Below are 23001 nucleotides of genomic sequence, written 5' to 3' on the forward strand. Positions count from 1 at the left end.
CTGTAATCCCAGGACTTTGGGAGGCCGAGGTGGGCAGATCACAAGGTCAGGAGATAGAGACCATCCTGGCTAACACGGTGAAACCCCGTCTCTACTAAAAATACAAAAAAATTAGTCGGGCGTCGTGGCGGGCGCCTGTAGTCCCAGCTACTCGAGAGGCTGAGGCAGGAGAATGGCATGAACCCGGGAGGCGGAGCTTGCAGTGAGCCGCCTGGGGGACAGAGCCAGACTCTGCTCAAAAACAAAACAAAACAAAACAAAACTACCCCCTCCCTACCATCCCACCAGTACTTATTTTCCCCTTACCCTTCATTCATTTTCTTAGGGCATTTAGTACCACCTAAAATATGATATATTTATGTATGTCTCCCCCTTCCCCTAATAATGTAAATTCATTAGTACAGAAATTTTCATCTCTTCTTCATTTACTACTATATCCCCAAGGCCGTAGCAGGTGCTCAATACGACTTTTTGAATGAATGAGAAGTATTCCCATCACAAATTACTCGGAAAAAAAAACAGAAACCATATGAGAAAAGACTGATTCATTTGACTGCATAAAAAAACCCCACAACATCCCCATTCCTTTTTACATTGAAAAATAATGCCATAGGCAAAGACAAATGGCAATTAGGAGTAAAGTATTCGCAGATAAGAGATCCTAGAATTTGAAAAAGACCAAAAAGGAGAAAAATGGGCAAATAATATGGACAGCTCACCATACTTCCATACCATTCTTCACCCATCATTTTGGCAAAATTCCAAGTGTCTTTTATATATTGCAGTCAAGTTTTTGGGAATGGAGCTTGTGTCTAACACACTTTGATAGCTGTGGTTGAGATTTTTACATGTTGCTATTATCTTTTTTTTGTGATGAATTCTTATGTATTTTATAACGTATCAATTAGTACCAGTTATTTTTCTTAGTAAATTATATCATCTGCAAGTAATTAGTGTCTTTGTCTCTTTCCAATATTTATAGGCCTTATTTTAAAATTTTAGTCATTTTGCATGAGAAGCTTGGTGATAAAATGATGGATCCTGGACATAGCTCTTCCACTTACACTGTGCAATCTCGGCAGGTTATTTAGCCTCTCCGTGCCTCAGTTTTCCCAACTGTAAAACGAGGACAGCATCATCTTCTCTTTAAGTTTGTTTTGAGGATTAAATGATTTATTTCATGTAAAGCAAAAGGTAAAGCTCTGGATGATCAGTTAAGGTAAAATTTGAGATACAGTGAACAGCTGAGCAATATCGAATGGTAAAATCAATCACAACTGGAAATATATCTCAGTTGAGGGAAATAAAAGACGTAGGTTTAAGAACAAAGATGGTGGTTTTTAGCATTTCAAATCACTATACACTGCTCCAAAAATATAATCTAAATTAGGGCCATTTGACCGAGTCTCACTTGCTTTTCCAACCTAATGGAAATATTAAGTCCAAATGGTGTCTGTTGCTTTATTGTGGTCTTTAGGGTCTTCCCATGCAAATCAGTGGACTAATGAATGGCAGAGTATTCCCTATTCTTTACCTTTTAATAAACTTGTGGTTTCATCCTTTCTACAGAAAAGAGCCTAGCATGTGTCAGTGAAAAAGGTCAAATCAGTGTTCTTTGGGAGTTTACGGTCTCGTGGAAACAGGCAACAATGGTACAGACACTACGGGACCACAGAGCAGGGCTCCTAACCCGCTGCTGTGCAGAAAAAGGGGTACATCCCGGAGCCTTCTCGCCTCCACCCCGCTCCCCCTCCCAGGCTCTCCACAGCCCCGGCCTTGGCGGCCTACGCCTCAGCCCCGTGTTCAGCTTCTGCTCCCACCCGGACCCCGCACGACCTCTACAGGTCAGACGGTGGCGCCCGGCCGGCCCACGTGCTCCCCACGGGCCCTCGCGACGCGGCCCGAACGTGGCCCCGGACTGCCTCCAATCCAGAAGAAACTAAGAGGCGGAGTCCCGCTGAGCCCCTGCATTCAAAAGATGAAAAGATGTGGGATCACCTTTCGTCAGAGTCCGTGGCCGTTTTGCCGAGGGCCGGGTTGGGGGGTTTTGAGAAAAGATTCTCAAAATCCATGACCTAGACAGGTCCTGCCTTTCGCGAGCCGGGAAGCTACAGAATAACAACCCGAGCGAGTGACAACCCGGACGCGACGAGACGGACCCAGAGCCGCGCCAGGCCCACAGGCTCCGCCCCGCGCAGCCTCACCCGCCCCGCGCAGCCTCACCCGCCCCGCACATGCGCTGCGCCGCCCTCCGCGACTCTGGGCAAGCCAGCTCTCTCCCTTGCCTCCTGCGCCTCGGCTCTGCGCAGGCGCCGCCGTGGTTGCCCTTCCGTAAGCTTTTTCGTCCATTACCTCAGATAGTAGAATTTTGTTTATTTATTTATTTAATTTATTTAATTAATTTATTTATTTAAAGACAGAGTCTAGCTCTGTTGTCCAGGCTGGAGTGCAGTGGCGTGATCTTGGTTCACTGCAACCTCCGCCTCCCGGGTTCAAGCAAGTCTCCTGCTTCAGCCTCCTGAGTAGCTGGGATTACAGGTACCCGCCACCACGCCCAGCTAATTTTTGTACTTTTAGTAGAGACGGGATTTCACCATGTTGGCCAGGATGGTCTCGATCTCTTGACCTCGTGATCCGCCCGCCCCAGCCTTCCAAAGTGCTGGGATTACAGGCGTGAGCCACCGCGCCTGGCCCCAGCCCAGAATTTTTAAAATGAGTTGTTAGGATTCTGCTTTCACCTTGGTGAAAACTCTTCCATCAAAATCTCAGTATTTCTAAGGGGTGGTAGTAACAGCTAACATTTATCTGAGCACTCCACTACTATTCCTTAGAAATAGCGTTTCATATGTTAGCTAACTTAATCCTCACAACAGCCCTGTAAAAGATATTCTATTACCATTCACATTTTTGAAATGAATAAACAGATGTGTAGTTAGGTAATGTAACTTGTAGGGTCTCTACAATTGAATGGGAATTAAAATGAATACACAAGTAACCTCAAGACAGTAAAGTCCATTAAAAAGTGCCAAATACTAAGAGGATTCAGAAGAGGGAAAAAATTGCATCCAGTTGGGAAGGCTTCTTGAAAAGGGAGTATTTGAGCTGGGTCTTGAGATATTTCCATAGGAAAAGACGAAGTGGGCATTCCAAGTAGAGAGAATTGTATGAGGGCAGGAAAATAGAGCATGCTGTTGCAGAACAGGGAATTGCTCAGTTTTGCTCAATGTAATGCCATTTAAGGGACTAGTAGAAAGGAAGCCTCAAACCCTAAGTTGGGCCAGTGATAGAGAACCTGACTTGCTTCTGTAAGTGAAGGGAGTGTTTGATTCTTGGCATGAATCAGGATCCCTTTACCGATTAGTGAAACGAACTATTTGAAGCCAGACATCTTCCCCAGGGAAATTCTACTTTCCCATGTTGTTTATATTATAGGCCATCACCTATGGAACATGAATCATTACTAAAAATTGAGAGGAAAAATAGAATTAAGGAGATAAAAACTAGAACTACCCCCTCTTTAGCAGGAAGCATTATTATAGAACTAAATTGTTACCATACACACTTTTTTATATAAAACGTCCAGCATACAGCAAAAGATAACCAGACACAAATGAAAATTAGATTGGTAGGTAAAAAGCAGCTAAAACATCTGACCTGCAAAGGCATCAGACACTAGCATTTTCAGACAAAGACTATATAAAAGGCTACCTATGTTTGTGTTACATTGATGCCAAAAGTGGCCCCAAATTCTCCAACCTTCCCTGTATCCATGTCCTTTGCAGTGTGACTTTGCAGCTCCTCCCACAAAGAGGTAGGATCTATTTCACCTCCTCTTTAATCTGAGTTGACTTTGCCTGATAGAATGGCTTGTCTTGGCTAGTAGAATGCAGAAGTGGCCTGCCAATACCAAGCCAAGGCCCCAAGAGGCTTTGTATGTGTCTGCTGTCTCTTATATGCCTGCCTTCTTCAGGGCAATAAGCTCAGGCTACCCTGCTGACGATAAGTGAGAGGCATGTGGAAGATAAGGCTAATGGAGGACAGCGAAAACACCCAGTCAACAGCTAGCAGAACCCTAAAAGCAAAGCCTCCTAGGCAACATACAGCTGAACACACACATGATGGAGTCCTGCAGAGAACCAAAGACTCTCAGATGATCCCAGTCCAAATTACTAACCCACATAATTGTGAGCTAAATAAATGGTTCTTGTTTTAAGCCACTAAGTTTTTAAGTAGTTCACTATATAGTAATATCTAACTAATAAAAAAGAAACTATAAAAAGTGTCATAGAGAAATTGGGGAGAAGTAACCAAGTAGAACTTCTAGAAATAAAAAATATAATACTGAAATTTTTAAAAATCAGTGGATGGGGCTGGGCGTGGTGGCTCACGCCTGTAATCCCAGCACTTTGGGAGGCCAAGGTCGGTGGATCAGGAGGTCAAGAGATAGAGACCATCCTGCCAACATGGTGAAACCCTTTCTCTAATAAAAATACAAAAATTAGCTGGGCGGTGTGGTACGCGCCTGTAGTCTCAGCTACTCGGGAGTCTGAGGCAGGAGAATCGCTTGAACCCGGGAGGCGGAGGTTGCAGTTAGCCGAAATCGCACCACTGCACTCCAGCCTGGGAGACAGAGCGAGACTCCATCTCAAAAAAAAAAAAAAAAAAAAAAAAAGATCAGTGGATGGTGTGGTCATATTAAAATGTGTTCAAAAATTCCTTAACACTTCTCCCTGCAAAAGTTGGAGATTTAGTCCCCTCTTCTTTAATGTGGATAGGCTTTACTGATTTATTTCTAACAAATACAATGTGGCAAAAGTGATGATGCATGATTTCTGAGGTCTTAAGAAGACATTGTAGTTTCTGCCTTATTCTCTTGAATCATCTGCATGAAGGGAAGTCAGTCACCATGTTGTGAATCACTCAGGCAGCCTGTGGAGAGCCAGCCATGTGGGTGAGGTACCTTGGAAACAGATCTCCCAGCACTAAGCAAGCCAGAAGACATCTTGACAGCAATCCCATGAGAAACTGTGGGACAGAACCACCCAACTAAGCAGCTTGCAGATTCATGACCCACAGAGGATGTAAGAGGATTAATGTTGGGCCTGGTGTGGTGGCTTACGCTTGTAATCCCAGCACTTTGGGAGGCTAAGGCAGGTGGATCACCTGAAGTCAGGAGTTTGAGACCAGCCTGGCCAACATGGTGAAACCCCGTCTCTAATAAAAATACAAAATTAGCTGGGCGTGGTGGCGCATGCCTGTAGTCCCAGTTACCTGGGAGGCTGAGGCACGAGAATCACTTGAACCCAGGAGGCGGAGTTTGCAGTGAGCCGAGATTGCGCCATTGCACTCCAGCCTGGGCAACAAGAGTGAAACTCCGTCTCAAAACATAATAATAATAATAGAGAAGATCAATGTTTATTTTTTTAACCACAAAGTCTTAGGCTAATTTGCTATCCTGTATAGCAATAGATAAGTGAAATTCCGTATTATGATAAAGCAGATGGCCTAAACATAAAATTATCATATGACCCAGCAATTCCACTCCTAGGTATATACCCAAAAGAATTGAAAACAGGGACTGAAACATATATTTGTACATTCATGTTAATTGCAGCATTATTCACAACAGCCAAAAGGTAGAAACAAACCAAGTGTACATCCACTGATTAATGGAGAAATAAAATGTGATATACACATAGGATATTATTTATCCATAAAAAGGAATGATGCTCTGATACATGCTGTCAGAACTGAATTTTGTATCCTAGCTGAACTTTGAAAACGGTATGCTCCGTTAAATAAGCCAGGCACAAAAGGACAAATATTGTATGATTCCACTTATACAAAATATCTAGAATAGGGAATTGTATAGAGACAGACAGTAGATTAGCGGTTACCAAGGACTGAGAGAGGGTGAAACAGGGAATTGTTGCTTAAAAGTGACAGAATTTCTGTTTGAGTGATGGGAAAGTTTGGAAATACATAATGGTGATGGTTGCACAACAATGTGAATGTAACTAATGCCAATGAATTATACACTTAAAAATGGCTGGTCAGACACAGTTGCTCACTCCTGTAATCCCAGCACTTTGGGAGGCCAAGGTAGGTGGCTCATCTGAGGTCAGGAGTTCGAGACCAGCCTGACTAACATGGTGAAACCCCGTCTCTACTAACAATCCAAAAATTAGCCAGGCGTGGTGGCAGGTAATCCCAGCTACTCGGGAGGCTGAGGCAGGAGAATCGCTTAAACCCGAGAGGCAGAGGTTGTAGTGAGCCGAGATGGCACCATTGCACTCCAGCCTGGGCAACAGAGTGAGACTCCATCTCAAAAAAAAAAAAAAAAAAAAGTTGAAATGGCAAATTTTATATTATATTTCTTTTACCAAAATAAAATAAAGCAGCTGGCATGTTAAAATGGTGAAGTGGCCTGTGATAACTCAGTTCCAGTATGAGCTAGATATAATGCCTTATGAGTATGTGCTATAAATCAGCAATCACCAATACGTGGTGCTGTTTCTCCCATAGCCAGTATACACGGGGTCTGGGAATCAAGGCTTGCAAGTGGGAGTAGATCCTCTCTGTATTATTCCTAGTGATGCCCTAGAACAATGTTTGCTTCTTATCTCCACAACTTTGGGCTCTGCTGGTTTAGAGCAGACTTTTTCAACCTCAACATTATTGTCATTTCGGCCTGGATAATTGGGGAGTCTTGCGCATTGTAGGAAGCTTGGCAGCATCCCTGGCCTTTGCCGCTAGATGTCAGTAGCGGCTGTTCCCCAGTTGTGGCAACCCAAAATGTCTCCAGACATTGCCAAATGTCCTGTATGGGGAGCAAAATCGTCCTCACTTGAGAACCATTGGTGTAGAGTTAATCCCAAAAGTAGGAATGTTTGCATCAAGGGGCATGACAATGAGTCCATTAAACTTGAGGTTGAGACTGCAGTTTGGCCACCTTAGGCTCCTCATGCCAGTGAATTAACAGGTAAAGAAGGGGCTTACTGTATTGGCAGGGGTGATTAATCCTAACTATCAAGTTATCCTGACTACAGAATACAGTTAAGGAAGAGTATGTCTAGGATGCAGCTGATTTCCTGGGCGGGAGACTAAGTAATCCTATGCTCTATGATTAAAGCTAATAGAAAACACCACCACCACAGGCAGCACTGAAAGTGCCCCAAACCCTTCAGGCATGAAGGTTTGGATTACCCACCTGTTATCAGAAGGGGGGCACTTGAGTGTAAGTTGTGGTGGTCCTTGGTATTTTCAGCAAAGAATTAGACAAAATGCACAAACAAAGTAACAAAGGTATGAAACACAGAGACGAAGCAGCAAAAGCAGGAATGTATTAAAGCGAGAAAGCACTCCACAGGGTAGGAATGGGCTGGAACAAGCAGCTCAAGGGCCCAGTTGCAAAGTTTTCTGGGTTTTAAGTACTCCTTTTGAGGTGCCTATAGATGAAGGATTTGGTCTCTGGCTAATTAAAGGCTGAGGTGAATCGGCGCCCTATGTAGATGAAGCGATGGTCCCTGCCAGGCCCTTGGCCAATCCAGGGCACTTTCCTTTTCCATCTGAGATGTGGTAGATGGGGGAGAGTTGTAGGGGGAGTAGCCTTTGATGCTTTGCTACTCTGGTGTGAGGAGATGGGAAGGAGGGGTTCCTTTTGGTTCAGCTTTAGGATATTTACAGTAATTGGCCTTAGGATCCCTTCCCCCAGACCCAGGTGTTTTCCTTTTGATCCAGCTTTGGGAAGTCAGTGTGAATTGGCCTCAGATTCCCTGCCCCCAGATCTTGGTGTTTTTCCTTGATTCAGCACAAATTGGCCTTAAGTTCCCTGCCTCCAGACCCTATTCTGCCTCACACCCAGCAAGGAGTCAAGACCAGCTTGGGAGAGCAAAGAGAACATGGCAAAGGGTAGGAGCAGAAGGTAGTTGTACAAATATCAGCTGCAACTGATACAGGAGCTTAAAAGAAATTGTTTAGGCTGTTAGTGAGGGTGGGAGGGTCCTCAGTAAGGTTTCCCTTTTAATAAAAAAGTAGCTCCAAAATCATTTCCAACAAAGAGCAGCCTGAAAAATCAAGCAGCAGACATAGAAAAGCAAGCTAGAACCTTGCAGAGGTAAATGCTGGCAGCTGTGCCAATAGAAAAGGGCTACCTAGGAGCCAGGCATATCCAACGTGGAGGCTCCTTCCCTTTTCTTTGTCACCACATGTACAGCCAGGGAACAGGCAACATGGCACCAGCCAGGTAGCAAACCTATCTGCATAATAAAATATTAGGGTGGGGTTGCTAGCTTCTTCAAGCACCATGTAAATGGCGCACCTGGTCTGACCAATCCTTTGCACCCTATGTAAATCAGATACCAGCCCCTCAAGCTCATCTATAAAACCACCCACATCTCTCCCTGAACCTGGAAATGTTGGGGACCCCTTCCTCTGCACGAGGCAGCTTTTCTCTTTCTTTCACCTATTAAACTTCTGCTCTTAAACTCAGTCCTTGTGTGTCTGCATCCTCGATTTCCTTGGCGTGAGACAATGAACCTAAGGAATTACCCCGGACGAATGATGCTGCTTCCCAACTACATGACCAGTAGCAAAAATGATTGCAATATTTATGAATATATCATTCTTAATTTGATATAAATTTGTGGAAATACGTGTGTGGAATTACACACACATAGACACACACACACACATATATATTTAAAATTTTCCCTTCTACTATTCCCCTACCATCTAACACAAAATATGTTAATAGTAGTTAACTTTATATCTCTATTTAAGTTATAGGATATAAAAGGAGGCATGTGACTGAGCTAAAAGAAGAATTCAAAGAAGAATGAACATCACCCAAAAGTGAAAAAGGGACTTTTTATCCTTTCTTGGAAAAATGGATAGCAGGTTTTTGGTTGAATGGGGGATTGTTGCATCATGTTAGGTAGAGGCATGACTTTGCTATTGCTTTTATCTGAAAACTAAATATGGGTTAAAGAGATATTTATAGGTACCTAGTTAAAAAGTGTACACTTGGGCCAGGCGCAGTGGCTCGTGCCTGTAATCCCAGCACTTTGGGAGGCCGAGGTGGGCGGATCACGAGGTCAGGAGATGGAGACTATCCTGGCCAACATGGTGAAACCCTGTCTCTGCTGAAATACAAAAAATTAGCCAGGCGTGGTGGCAGGCTCCTGTACTCCCAGCTACTCAAGAAGCTGAGGCAGGGGAATCGCTTGAACCCGGGAGGCAGAGGTTGCAGTGAGCTGAGATCACGCTACTGTACTCCAGCCTGGTGACAGAGCAAGACTCTGTCTCAAAAAAAAATAAGTGTATACTTGATGATTTTGTAATATGTCATCTTAGTGTATACTTGGTGATTTTGTAACATGTCATCTTAGGTAGGCTAACCCATGTTTTCCAGGATTCTTATCCTGCATATTTCTAGTTAGAGTGGACCACAAGATAGATTTTGCATAAAATTTGGGAGGTGGAAGTAAAACAGCAGCCATATTGCTTTTTACATTCAGGAGGTCAGTGAAGGAGCAGAAGATGCTATTGCAACTCATGCACATTGTTGTTTACTGGTTTACCTTGTTGATATTGGACAACAACAAGACCTGATATAACTCACCCCAGATCCTCCTTCAGATTTTCTAAATTCTGGGCCAAGCATGTCTTTAGTTCCATGATAAAGGGCTCAAGAGTCTCCTGCACAACACCTACATCATTAAAGTAGAGCAGACTAAGAGACTAATACAGGTTCTGGGTTTATGCTCAGGGATTCTAGATTGTCCTCATTCTCCCCCACTTTACATCCAACTTCTCTTCCTGAATATGTGCCTTGCAGGTCTTAAAAGTTTTTTAGACAAGGTCTTGCTCCATCAGTGGCACAATTATAGCTCACTGCACTCCCATGGGGTCTCACTGTGTTGCCCAGACTGGTTTCAAATTCCTGGCTTCAGCAATCCTCCTACTTCACCCTCCCAAAGTACTGGGATTATAGGCATAAGCCACTGTGCCTGGCTCCACCTTGCAGCTCTGAAGTTCCAATATCAGACAAGAGCTTTACAGACTGTTTTAAACAGTTCCCACAATTGCATAAGGTCAAATCCCTGTAAATCTAGCTAGCTATCATCTTTCATCTATCTATTTATTTATCTTCTAGTGATTCTGATTATCCAATTAGACTTTGAGTAATAAGACAGCTTTAATAGAGTAGACAGGGTTTAAAAGAAAATTAGTGAACTGGAAGATAAGTCAGAAGAAATTATCCAGAGTACATCACAGAGAGACTGCCACCCAAAAAAGGGAAGTTACAAAAGAGATTATTATAAAAACATAAATAATAGATTTAAATGTCTAACATATAACTAATAATAAGAAGAGAAGAAAAAAAGAAAGAGGAGGAGGATATATTTGAAAAGAAAAGGCTGGCCGGGTGTGGTGGTTCACGTCTGTATTCCCAGCACTTTGGGAGGCCGAGGCGGGTGGTTCTTTTGAGGTCAGGGGTTCAAGACCAGCCTGGCCAACATGGTGAAACCCTGTCTCTACTAAAAATACACAATAGCCAGGCATGGTGGCCCACACCTGTAATGCCAGCTACTTGGGAGGCTGAGGCAGGAGAATCACTTGAACTCAGGAGGCGGAGGTTGCAGTGAGCCGAGATTGTGCCACTGCACTCCAGCCTGGGTTACAGAGTGAGACTCTGTCTCAAAAAAAAAGAAAAAGAAAGAAAAGACAGACTTTTCCAGATTGTTGAAACTCACCAATTTACAGATCAAGACATTAAACAAATACTAGGCAGGATAATTAAAAGAAATCCATACTAAGACACACCATACTGAAACTATAGAAAAGCAGAGAAAATATATAAAATAGCCACAGAAAAGTTTTAAAAGTTTACCTTCAGAATAATGACAATTAGACTGCCAGCTGTCTTCACAGCTGCAACAAGGGAATCCAGAAGACAATAAAATTATATCTTCAATAAATTGAAAGAAAATAAAACTTCTGAACTAGAATTCTATACCTTGAAACAATATTATTGAAAAATGGAGGTGAGCTATAAGATATATTTAGGAAAACAAAAACAGAGAGGTCACTATGAGCAAATTATTTAGGAGATTCTGAATAAATTTAGAAATTAGAAAGAATGAATTTGATAGCAAATCTCAGGTGAAAGGTTTGAGTTATAAGAAAAAAATGGAGAATGAAGAAACTGATCATTCTAAGTAAATATTTAGTGAATAGAACAATATTACTAAGGTATTTGTTAGTTAAAGTTTATATATGATGGGATATCTGGTTCTAGGTAACATAGTAAAAGCACATTTTATCCCCTGAATATAGGTTTACCTAGGTAGGATGCATGGAATTGTTTGAAGACTCTAGAAAGTAATTAACGCAGGCAGATTGGTGAAGAAGATGACAATTCAAAGTACCACTGAAATAGCGTTAAGTTTTTAATTTTCTTTTTTCTGTGGTCCTCCTGCCACTAAGCCCAGACATAGGTACAATTGCAAATGTATGCAGAAGTGGGGGTAACTGAAGCTCAAGCTTTCTGGTTGGACAACCAAAAATAAAGCTCCAGGGACCTGAAAAATTTCTAGGAGACCATAATGAAGAAGGGGCCTAGAAAAATGACATCATAAATTTCTGAACCCCTGGGCTTACCATATAGTTGTGCATGCGTGGATCTGATCCTAATTGGCATGCCAAAGACTTTTGAGAGTTGAATAGACATAATTCATCCATGTTCTGACTGGTCCCTGGTAGTACAGATCTAAGATTCAAATAGCATTGCAAAGGCATTCAGTTGAACAGGCACTGGAATCGCTGTGGGTTAGAAATCGAGGCCTGAACCTAACCGGGTCTATTACCTATAAAAACAAAAACATAAACATTCTGCATAAGATTTAACTAAGATCCAGAAGTTTTATGGCATATTATTATTCAGAATCTCCAGGATACAATTCAAACTTATTTGGCATAGAAAGAACCAGGAAAATCTCAAATTGCCTGGGAAAAGACAATCAACAAATGCCAAAGCTGTGATGACTTATATGTTGGAATTATCTGACAGACTTTGAAACAGCTTTTTATAAAAATGCTACACTAAATGCCCTTGAAACAAATGGAAAAAGTAGAGCATCTCAGTAAAAAAAAGAAGACATAAAGAAGAACCAAATGGAATTTTGAGAACTGAAAAATATAAAAACTAAAATTAAAAACTCAATGAATATTCAAAGACACAATAAGTAAATCAAATATGGAATATCCCAAAATGTTAAAGCAGAAAAGAAAAAAATAGAAGAGCAACAAGAGAATGAATAAAAAAAATGTTAAAGATAGACTTAAAATCAAACATATTAATAGGTACATTGGATACAAGTGGGATAAATTTACCAAATAAAACAAAGAGATTGTCAGAATGGATAAATATGATCCAGCTGTGTATTCTCCACAAGAAACTCATTTTATTTTATTTATTTATTTATTTATTTTTCTTTTTTTTTGAGATGGAGTTTCGCTCCTGTCATCCAGGCTGGAGTGCAGTGGCACAATTGCAGCTCACTGCAACCTCCACCTCTCAAGTTCAAGGGATTCTCCTGCTTCAGCCTCCTGAGTAGCTGGGATTACAGGCGCACTCCGTCATGCCTGGCTAATTTTGGTATTTTTAGTAGAGATGAGGTTTCACCATATTAGCCAGGCTGGTCTCGAACTCCTGAGCTCAAGTGATCCTCCCACCTCAGCCTCCCAAAGTGCTGGGATTACAGGTGTGAGCCACCACCCCTGGCAAGAAACTCACTTTAAACATGATATGGATAGGTTAAAAGTAAAGGTTGGTAAAATACATACTAAGAAACATTAAACCAAAGAAAGCCAAAGTGACTGTATTAATATCAAACAAAGTGGACCTTAGAGTAAAAAATTAGCAGAGATAAATATAGATGTTGTGTAATTACAAAAAGGCAAATTCACCATAAAGTCATAATAGTCCTAAATAAGTATGCACAAATATACAAAGCACATGGAAAATTCACCAAGATAAACCATAAACTGGGTTATAAAATAAACTTTAACAAATGTAATAGTATTGAAATAATAGAGAGTATATTTGCTAACCATAATGGAATTGAATAAGAAATCAATAATAAATAACAACAACAACAACAACGAAACCTCCAAATACTTGGAAATTAAACAACATACCTCTAAAAATTCCATAGGTCAAAGGAGGATTCACGAAGTAAATTAGAAAATATCTTGAACTGAAGCCGGGTGCAGTGGCTCACACCTGCAATCCCAGCACTTTGGGAGGCTGAGGCGGGCAGATCACTTGAGGTCAGGGGTTCGAGACCAGCTTGGCCAATATGGTGAAACCCCGTCTTTACCAAAAATTAGCTGGGTGTGGTGGCACACACCTGTAATCCTAGCTACTTGGGAGGCTGAGGCAGGAGAATTGCTTGAACCAGAGAGGAAGAGATTGCAGTGAGCCGAGATTGCGCCACTGTACTCCAGCCTGGGTGAAAGAGCAAGACTCAATCTCAAAAAAAAGAAAGAAAAATATTTTGAGCTGAATGAATGTGAAAATGCAACATAGCAAAATTTGTGAGATACGACTAAAGCAGTGTTTATAGGAATTTTAGAGCTCTAAATACTTAAAGATCTCAAATAAATAAACTTCTACCTTCAGAAATTAGAAAAAACAAGCAGAAAGAATGATATATTAAAGATAAAGGCAGGAATCAATGAAAGATAAGAGCAGAAAAACAATAAAGTTAAACTAAAATCTAATTATTTGAAAAGATAATTGATAATCTCTAGCAAAACTGAAAAGAAAAAGGAGAAAAGATACAAATTACCAATCAGACGTGAAAGAGGATATTTCAGTACAGACTCCACCGATAATTAAAAAAAAAAAAAGTAAGTCAATTTTATGAAACCCTCTTAGATTAAAAGCCAAATCCTCACAAACCGCAAACCATGTAAACTCATCTAAGGTAAAGTACACAATCTAACAGAACAATAACTATTGAAGAAATTAAATTCATAGCTTAAAACCTTCTAAAATAAGAAATCTCAAGCCCCAGATGGTTTTTGTGGAGAATTCTACCAAACATTTAAGGAAGAAATACCAGTTTTATATGATCTCATGCAGAAAATAGAAAAAAAAAGGAACACTTCCCAAATTATTTTATTAGGCATGCATTAATCCAGTTCCAAAAACAGTCAAAAACAAAGAAAGAAAACTGCAGACCAATGTCCCTCCTGAACATAGATTTTTAAATCCTTAACTAAATGTTAAAAATCAAATCCAACAATATAAAAAGAATAATATGCAACAACTAAGTGGAGTTCATATCAGAAATATAAGGTGGTTTGTTATTTGCAAATCATTCAGTGCTATCCAACATGTTATGAGTCAAAACAAGAAAAACTATATGATCTCATCAACTGATGCAGAAAATTATTTGACAATATCCAACATCAATTCAGCAAATTAGGCATAGATAGATTTCCTTAACAGAAAGATTTCCTTAATAGATAAACCTTAACAAATGTCATAGAATTGAAATAATATAAATTATGTTCTGTAACTATGGTGGAATTAAAAAAGAAATCAATAATAAATAACAAAAAAACTCAAAAACAAAAAAATAGATGGATATCCTCCATCTGATAAGGGCATGTCAAAAACTATGGCTACTAGCATACTTCATATGATTGAATGTTTTCCCTCTAAGATTTTGAAAAAGCAAGAGATATAAAAACTGAAAAATGGCAATTTCTAACATAAAAAATAAAAGAAGAAAGTCATTTTTCTGAGTGAAAAAAGCCTTACACAAAACAGCATTTATTCTGTTTATAAATCACACCATGTTTTAAATCAGGCAAAACTAATTTATAGTGAAAAAAGTCAGAGGAATGGTTGCCTCTGGATGCAGATGAGGATTGAATGGGCAGGGGCGGAGGGAAATTTCTAGGGTATGGTCATGTTTTATGTTTTCATAAGGATTTGGGTGACACAGGTGTATGTATTTCCTGCATTTTTCAGAACTCATCAAATTGTTTCCTCAAGATTCTGCACCTCACTGTATGTAAAATTTACCTTAAAATGGTACTGCAAAAATATTACATTCTAATTAATGATTTGTATGCTGAAGTGTTTAGAAGGTGCTATAGAGTGAATGTTTGTGTTCCTCCCAAATTTATGTTGAAAATTTGAAATTTTGAAATTCAGTACGTTGAAACGTGATCCCCAATGTGATGGTATTTGAAGATGAGGCCTCTGGGTGGTGATTAGGTCATGAGGTTGGAGCCCTCTTGAATGAGATTAGTGCCCTTATAAAAGAGAACCCAGAGGGCTCCCTTGTCGATTCCACCATGTGAAGACACAATGAGAAGACAGCCATCTGTGAATCAGGAAGCTGGCCAAATCTTCTGGCACCTTGATCTTGGACTTTCTGGCCTCAAGAACTGTGAGAAATAAATTTCTGTTGTTTATAAACCACCAGTCTATAATAATTTGTTATGGTGGCCCAAACAGACTAAAACCAGTGAAGTCTGCAACTTACTTTGAAATGTGTCTAAAGATAAAATCAACTGATGGATGGATAAAGGAAAGAATAGATAGCTAATAGTGTAATAAATATGGTAAAATGTTAACAAAGTAACAAGTAACAGAGAAAATTATGAGAAACCTCTGGAGATTCCATGGCAATGGTGGCGTTTGTGGGACTAGGTGCTGTTTTAAACTGACGTCTGTGGGTTGGTGTCTTAGTATGTTTTGTGCTGCTGTAACAGAATGCCTGAGACTAGTTGACTTAGAAACAACAAAAATGTATTCCTCACAGTTCTAGAGGGTGGGAAGTCCAAGATCAAGGCACTGCCATGTGGCCTGGTGAGGGCCTTCTTGTTGTGTCCCCACGGGTGGAAGGTGGAAGGGCAAGAAAGGGAAGAGCACCATGTCTTCACATGGTGGATCAGCAGAAGAGAGAGAAACAACTCCTGCAATCCCTTTTTATGGCAGCATGAATCCATTCATGAGGGCAAACCCCTCATGACCTCTGCACCTCCCATTAGGCCCCACTTCCCAATACTGTTGCATTGAGGATTAAGTCCCCAACACATGAATTTTGGGGGACACACTCAAACCATAACAGTTGGTATCTTGGGCCTGGGGCAGGAAGCAGCTTGGGAAAGTTATGAGAGGATAAATTAGAAAAGAAACAGTTCCAATTGTGCCCTTGTTTCCCTCACCACTGCCTTGGACAGACAGTGACCCACATTTTATATTGGTGTCCTCCAGACTAAAATCAAAGTAATACAGAGCCTTGAGCTTGTGAAATGCTGAAAAAACAATGAAAAAAAAAAAAAAGACTCATCAGACAGAAACTAAGAGAAAGGTTTTATAGCTATATGAATATTAAAAAAATGATTTAAAAGACTTTAGGAAAAACAGCATCACTAGAAATGGAGAAAGTTACTAAATAACTTACTAGGAAGGGAAAACAACTTTAGACGCTTTTGTACGATATCCTTGTAATAAATGAAGAATGTGATATAACTGTAAAAGAAGTAGAGAAATACATCATTGTGAGGGATTTAAATTACTTTACTTGATTGTTTTATCAAATAGATGAAGAAAAATCAGCAAGGATATAGAAAATAAGAACTTTACAATGAATAATCTTGACTTACTGGACATATATAGAGTTCTGCATTTAACAATGAGACAATTTACATTTTTAAAGCACAAATGGAACATTTACAAAAATGAATCTTATACACAAACCCTAAAAATTGTAAAGAATAGGTGTTATACAGACCATAATTTATGACCTCATGGCAGTTAAGCTAGAAGTTAAAAACACTGCTAAGTAACCCATGGGTTAAAGAGTAAATTATAATAAAAATTATAAAATAACTGAATGAAAATAAAAATACCACGTTTAAACTTATAGGATTCAGCAAAAGCAGTTCTTCAAGAGAAATTTATAGACATAAATACTTATAATAGAAAAAATACATCAAAATTAATGAATGAAGTTAAAAATAAAATAATAACCAAAAAATAAAGCAGGAATAAAGCTATAATATGATTGAGTGAAAATTGATGAAACAGAGACAAAAAAATAAAAGTAAAAAATTATGACTTACAGTAAAAAGTGAATTCTTAAGGAAAAAAATCAATGAATCACTTATATGAGAATTTTTTTCAACCAAACTTGGGAGTATCGGAGGGGTGCAGAAACCGGCGTATACAAAGGACCCACTTTTCATAGAATAGAGTTGCCAAGGCCGAGTATGCGTGGATTTTGGTATATGCAGGGGTCTTGGTACCAATCCCCTATGTATGCTGAGGGATGACTGTATATAAAATCCCCAGATATCATCCTAAATCGGAAAACTTTATAGTCATCTCCTTGAACGTTGGGAAACAAGACAACGATATCCAATATAACCACTTCTATTTAACACAGGATTGAATGTCCTAGTGCTGGAGATCCTAGCCAGGGCAGAAAAAGAAACTGGAGTCTAAGGATTGGAAAGGAAGAAATAAAACACTAGGTGTGTTGTAACTTGTTAAGCAGCAACAGAAAACTAATACAAATACCAAATGCTTAGGAATAAATCTATAAAAGATGCAAGATATTTATATAAATGAAAGACATACAGGAAAAATTTCAACATTGTATTAAGAGATATGAGTCCTAAATAAATGGAGATATTACATATTCATAAAATGAAAGACACAACTAAGCAATTGTCAGTTCTTTCAAAATTGGTCAATCAATTCAAGGCAATGCTAATAAAAATCTCAAGTTTTCTTTATGGAACTTGAGAACTCTAAAAGTTGTATCAAATTATAAATTCTAAATGACTACTTCTAAACTCTATATTAAAACTTAAGGCCGTGTGTGGTGGCTCAATCCTGTATTGCTAGTACTTTGGAAGGCTGAGGCTGGAGGATTGCTTGAGGCCAGGAGTTCAAGACCAGCCTGGGCAACACAGCGAGCCCCTGTCTCTACAAAAATAAAGACATAGAAAAAAATTACAAAATTATATTAAGAGAAATGAGGCCTAAATAACACAGCGAGACCCTGTGTTTACAAAAATACAAATAAATTAGCCAGCCTGGGCACATAGTAAGACCTCGCCTCTACAAAAAATAAGCCAGATGTGATAGAGTGTACCAGTGGTCCCAGCTCTTTGGGGCAGTGGGGGGGTGTGGACGGCTGGTGATGGTGGTGGCTGAGGTGGAAGGCTGCAGTTCTAGTTCTTGTATTACCTAGTGTGATATCTGTGATACATACACTCCTCCTTATCTGAGGCAATTAAAGACAAGGTGTCACAGATCACTAAGCACTATAATTGTGCCACTGCACTCCAGCACATCTGGGTGTGCTGAGGTCATAACAAGGCTTGATGAGGCACATCTCACATGTGCACATGAAAATCTAATCATCATGCTTATGAGCTGCAAAAGAATTGGAGGCAACATTTTAAAAGTACTTTTTCAGGCCGGGTGCTGTGGTTCACACCTGTAATCCCAGCACTTTGGAAGGCCCAAGTGGTCGGATCATATGAGGTCATGAGTTAGAGACCAGCTTGGCCAACATGGTGAAACCCCGTTTCTACAAAATACAAAAATTAGCCGGGTGTGGTGGTGCATGCCTGTAGGCCCAGCTACTCGGGAGGCTGAGACAGGAGAATCACTTGAGCTCAGGAGGTGGAGGTTGCAGTGAGCCGAGATCATGCCACTGCACTCCGCCTGGGTGACAGAGTGAGACTCTGTTTTAAAATAAAATAAAAGTACTTTTTCAAAGACATGGCTACTGTTCAGATGCTTGTATTTTTAGGGCGTGTGTTAAAAACTTTCCAGTGAGTAACACGTTTCATTTGTAACCTCAATGTGTACTGTACAGGGAATTATTCCTGCCAATTTAATTCTAACTCTAAGCCCCTATTCTGGTAGGTAGGCAGAAAATAGTTGTAACTGGGGCTCCCTCCCCCTGCCTAGGGCCACATATACGTTTAGGGTTTGTATAAGCTACCAGGAAGGATGGGGAAGAGGCCCCCTAATCCTCCAGCTAGGATGATCACCTAGGAGACCGTTTTTGTCCCAAGCCTGACCAGTCTCCGAATGTCTAGTGGTCCAATATTGGGAGACTTGGTATACCAGGGCTTATTCTTACCATCTGGGACAAAACACGGGCAATAAAAGGAATTTTTCTTAACACTAAATGTAAAGGAATTCAAAGTAAAGTAATTGGCTTTTTAAAGTATATCCTTGGCCAGGCGCGGTGGCTCATGCCTGTAATCCCAGCACTTTGGAAGGCCGAGGTGGATGAATCACTCAAGGTCAGGAGATAAGAGACCAGCCTGACCAACATGGCAGAAACCACCGTCTCTATTAAAAATACGAAAATTAGCGGGCATGATGGTGCGTGCCTGTAATCCTAGCTACTACTCGAGAGGCTAAGGCATGAGAATTGCTTGAACCCAGAAGGCGGAAGTTGCAGTGAGCCGAGATCGTGCCACTGCACTCTAGCCAGTGAAGTGAAACTCTGTCTCAAAAAAAAAAAAAAAAAAAAAACAAAACCAACGAAACAAGAATAATGATATCCTTCCAAAACAAAAACCAACGAAACAAAAATAATGGTATCTTTCCTACTTTCTTGATGTTAAAATATCTTTTATGAAATAACCGTAAGATGTTTAATATGTTTAATTTATTTAGCAAAATAAAGTGTTGGTAACTTTATGTCCGTTACAATTTTTGTGTGCATAGGGGGTGGGGAAGGTTGACAAAGGTTAAAAAAACTGGACATTAAAGTGGTGAAAACCAATTTTATTCAGTAATTACTGACAGTAGGGGAAAGAGCAGCGTTCCATTTCAATGCAGAGATAATTGAGCAGCTTAAAGAGAGAATAAGGGAGGGGGAAAGAGCCGGAATGCATGCAAAAAATTTCAAAGTCTGTCAGTATAAAAGTGATTAGACCAGTTGTCTCAGCTAGCTGGCGATTATCACTGAAGTCAGGATTCTACCCTCCCACCAAGAATGGGAGATAGCAACCTTCCAGATGATTAAATTTCAAAGGAATGGCTTTCAGGTCCTTAAGAAAGATACTCCTGAATTGTAGGAGAGAACACATACATGTCAAGGGGACAGAGGAAGGACTCACAATTGTAAGCTCTTTTTTTGTAAATGCTCCAAGAAAGGGGGTCAAGGGCCTATGGCCAGGTGGGCAGTGTTGAGTTTTCTCTGGGAGACATTTAACCCAGAGGCCTGGGGAGAGATCTGCGGTCATCCTACGAACACGACCTTATGCTGCTACAAGCCTCGCTATAGTTTGGTGGTCTCTTTTTGCTGAGGTTTGGACAAGGTCATTATGTGACAAGAGTTCTGCAGTTCTCATGATCCATATGTCATTATTAGGTAAAATCTGTTACGTTTAAAATTAATTAGTGTAATCTCTTTGATACCTATATTGCTCCTTAACTGAGGCAATTAAAGACAAGGTGTCACAGATCTCTAAGCACTTCTAGATTCTAAAAACCCATAGCCTCAAAGGAGCACTGCCCCTCAATGCTCACCCACACACACCTCCCCTTTCTGTTACCTAGAGAAAAAGACCAAGGCCTGATGACAAATTTTACCATCAAACTTAAGTGGCGCATGTCAACGGTTAGAAAAGGAGGCTTTTCATCCAGAGAGAACTGCACCGTCCTACACCATCACAAACCAAACACCTTAACGAAGGTTTGAAAGAAATTCTCAGACCTCCAGATACAGGGGACAGGGAAAACAGAAGTGCAAGAAAGAACAGCAACTGTTTACCACAAGGGCCTTTGGATAACTTCAAGAAAGCAGTTACCCAAATTAGCTACAGAAAGGCCTAAATTAACTAAAAGTTACAATAAAACCGAAGTCCTGAGATTTTAATGTAACTCCAAATGTTAACATAGTTTCTTCAGATCTACCTTTTGAAAGCTTCCTACAAATTTATTATGGTAAAATGTGGCTATAAGTACAGGTCCTGTCACTGGCTGCATTCAACTGAAAAAAAAAAAAGTGCGACTACAGGTCCTGTCACTGGCTGTATTCAACTTTAAAAAAAAAAAAAAAAGGGCGACTTTTTTTTGTTGTTGTTGTTTTTTAAGACGGAGTTTTGCTTTTGTTGCCCAGGATGGAGCGCAATGACTCGACCTCGGCTCACCGCAACCTCCGCTTCCCGGGTTCAAGGGATTCTCTTGCCTCAGCTTCCCGATTAGCTGGGATTACAGGCATGGGCTACCACGCCCGGCTAATTTTTATTTTTAGTAGAGACTGGGTTTCTCCATGTTGGTCAGGCGGGTCTCGAACTCCCGACCTCTGGTGATCTGCCCGCCTCAGCCTCCCAAAGTGCTGGGATTACGGGCGTGAGCCATTACGCCCGGCCTTTGTTTTCAATGTATATGTAAATATCAAAAACTTTACATTTCTAATTTAATCCACTCATTGCAATTGTTTTTGAATGCATTCCATTTATATATTACTAAAATGTATTATTACGGAAAGACAAATTAAGTCAGATATTTGGATTAATCATTAAGTCTATCATTTTAGTAAAAAGCAAGGAACTTTCCTTCAGGACTAATATATTAAATAGGCCAAAACACTGACTTTTCATTTAAAAAATTTTTAAGGTCACTTCACAAGTATAAAAGACTCATGCATGGTCGGGCACGGTGGCTCACGGCTGTAACCCCAGCACTTTCCGAGACCCAGGAGGGCAGATCACCTGAGGTCAGGAGTTCGAGACCAGCCTGGCCAAAATGGGGAAACCCCATCTCTACCGAAAATACAAAAATTAGCCAGGCGTGGTGGCGCATGCCTGTAGCCCCAGCTACTCGGGTGGCTGAGGCAGGAAAATTGCTTGAACCCAGGAAGCAGAGGTTGCAGTGAGCCGAGAGCGCGACACTGCACTCCAGCCTGGGCGACACTGGAGACTCCATCTCAAAAAAAAACAAAAAAACAAAAAACGCATGCCTAATAGTTTTTATTTATAAAATACTCGCATACATTTTACATGTTAATATTATTACGAGATAAAGTAACGTTTATATAATTATTTCAATAGCTATTCCTATTTTAAGTAATAATTGGGTAAATTTAACAGGAAATACAAGAAAAAACTGCATGGCAAGCTATTTTCCTTAAAACACGATTCTGAGCACTAAACGTTACAAAAACAGATACTTGCTACAACTGTGAAGGAGAAACTGCATTTCCCTATTATTACAAGAACAAAGGTTTTAACAAAAAAATTTAAGGACTCTACAGCCGCCTTGTTCTTTGTTATCCCACCCCTGCCCGCCTCGGCTAATGGTTTTGGGGCCCGTTTGCTTGGTGCGTCTGGAACTCCTCAGGCGACGGGCGTCTCGCAGGAAAAACCGCGGCCCGTACTGGGCCGGGAGCAGAAGCGCTGGTGGCCCTCGTAGGTCCCGTGGGCTGTCTCCCCCTCCTGCAGACACTCGAGAAGCCATCCGGCCGCGTTTCTCGCCGCCCGGCCCAGCCACTAGGCTGCCGCCTCCGCCGCTGCACAGAGAAGGGCGAAGACCCGCCCCTGCAGGTGATTGACGGGCACTCTCCTCCAATGGTCAACGCGCTCGGCCCCGGCGGGCTGGGCAAGGGCCGCGGATCGCGGAGGAATCTCTCTTGCCCTTTAGTCCCGGGCAAGGTGTTGCGGCCGGCGCCATTTTCTCGAGCCGCCTGTTTCGGGTGCCGCCATGTTGGTGAGGAGAAATCACCGTTACGGCCACTGTCCAAATCCCCGCGTCGCTGCACGCCGCCCGCCCGCTCCCACGCCACAGCCACCGGCGGCGAATAGAGACTAGAGCGGCAGCGCCGGCAGCGCGGGGCCGTTGCCCAGTGTTTGCAGTTAGAGCCCCACCTCTCTGGCGTGGTTGTTAATAGACTGGAAAGTCTGTGTCTGTGTCGCTCACTAGTAACCGTGAGT

The 23001-nt window shown here is 41.0% G+C and overlaps 1 protein-coding gene and 1 pseudogene across 2 annotated transcripts in view; both read right to left on the reverse strand.

Annotated features, from left to right (window-relative positions):
- ZC3H8 (zinc finger CCCH-type containing 8) overlaps positions 1 to 2208 on the reverse strand; it is a 41612-nt gene extending 39404 nt beyond the window's left edge. Inside the window, 1 exon segment of one of the 2 annotated variants that reach the window (NM_001132015.1) lies at positions 1999 to 2133. In NM_001132015.1, coding sequence (NP_001125487.1) covers positions 1999 to 2072 — 74 coding nt within the window. In that variant the 5' untranslated portion in view covers positions 2073 to 2133. 2 annotated transcript variants of the gene reach the window in all.
- Positions 2209 to 18390: 16182 nt separating this feature from the next.
- LOC112132213 (small nucleolar RNA U13) lies at positions 18391 to 18487 on the reverse strand (annotated as a pseudogene).
- Positions 18488 to 23001: the final 4514 nt, after the last annotated feature.

Source organism: Pongo abelii, chromosome 12, assembly GCF_028885655.2.
Source record: "Pongo abelii isolate AG06213 chromosome 12, NHGRI_mPonAbe1-v2.0_pri, whole genome shotgun sequence".
In the NCBI taxonomy this organism is placed as follows: domain Eukaryota; kingdom Metazoa; phylum Chordata; class Mammalia; order Primates; family Hominidae; genus Pongo; species Pongo abelii.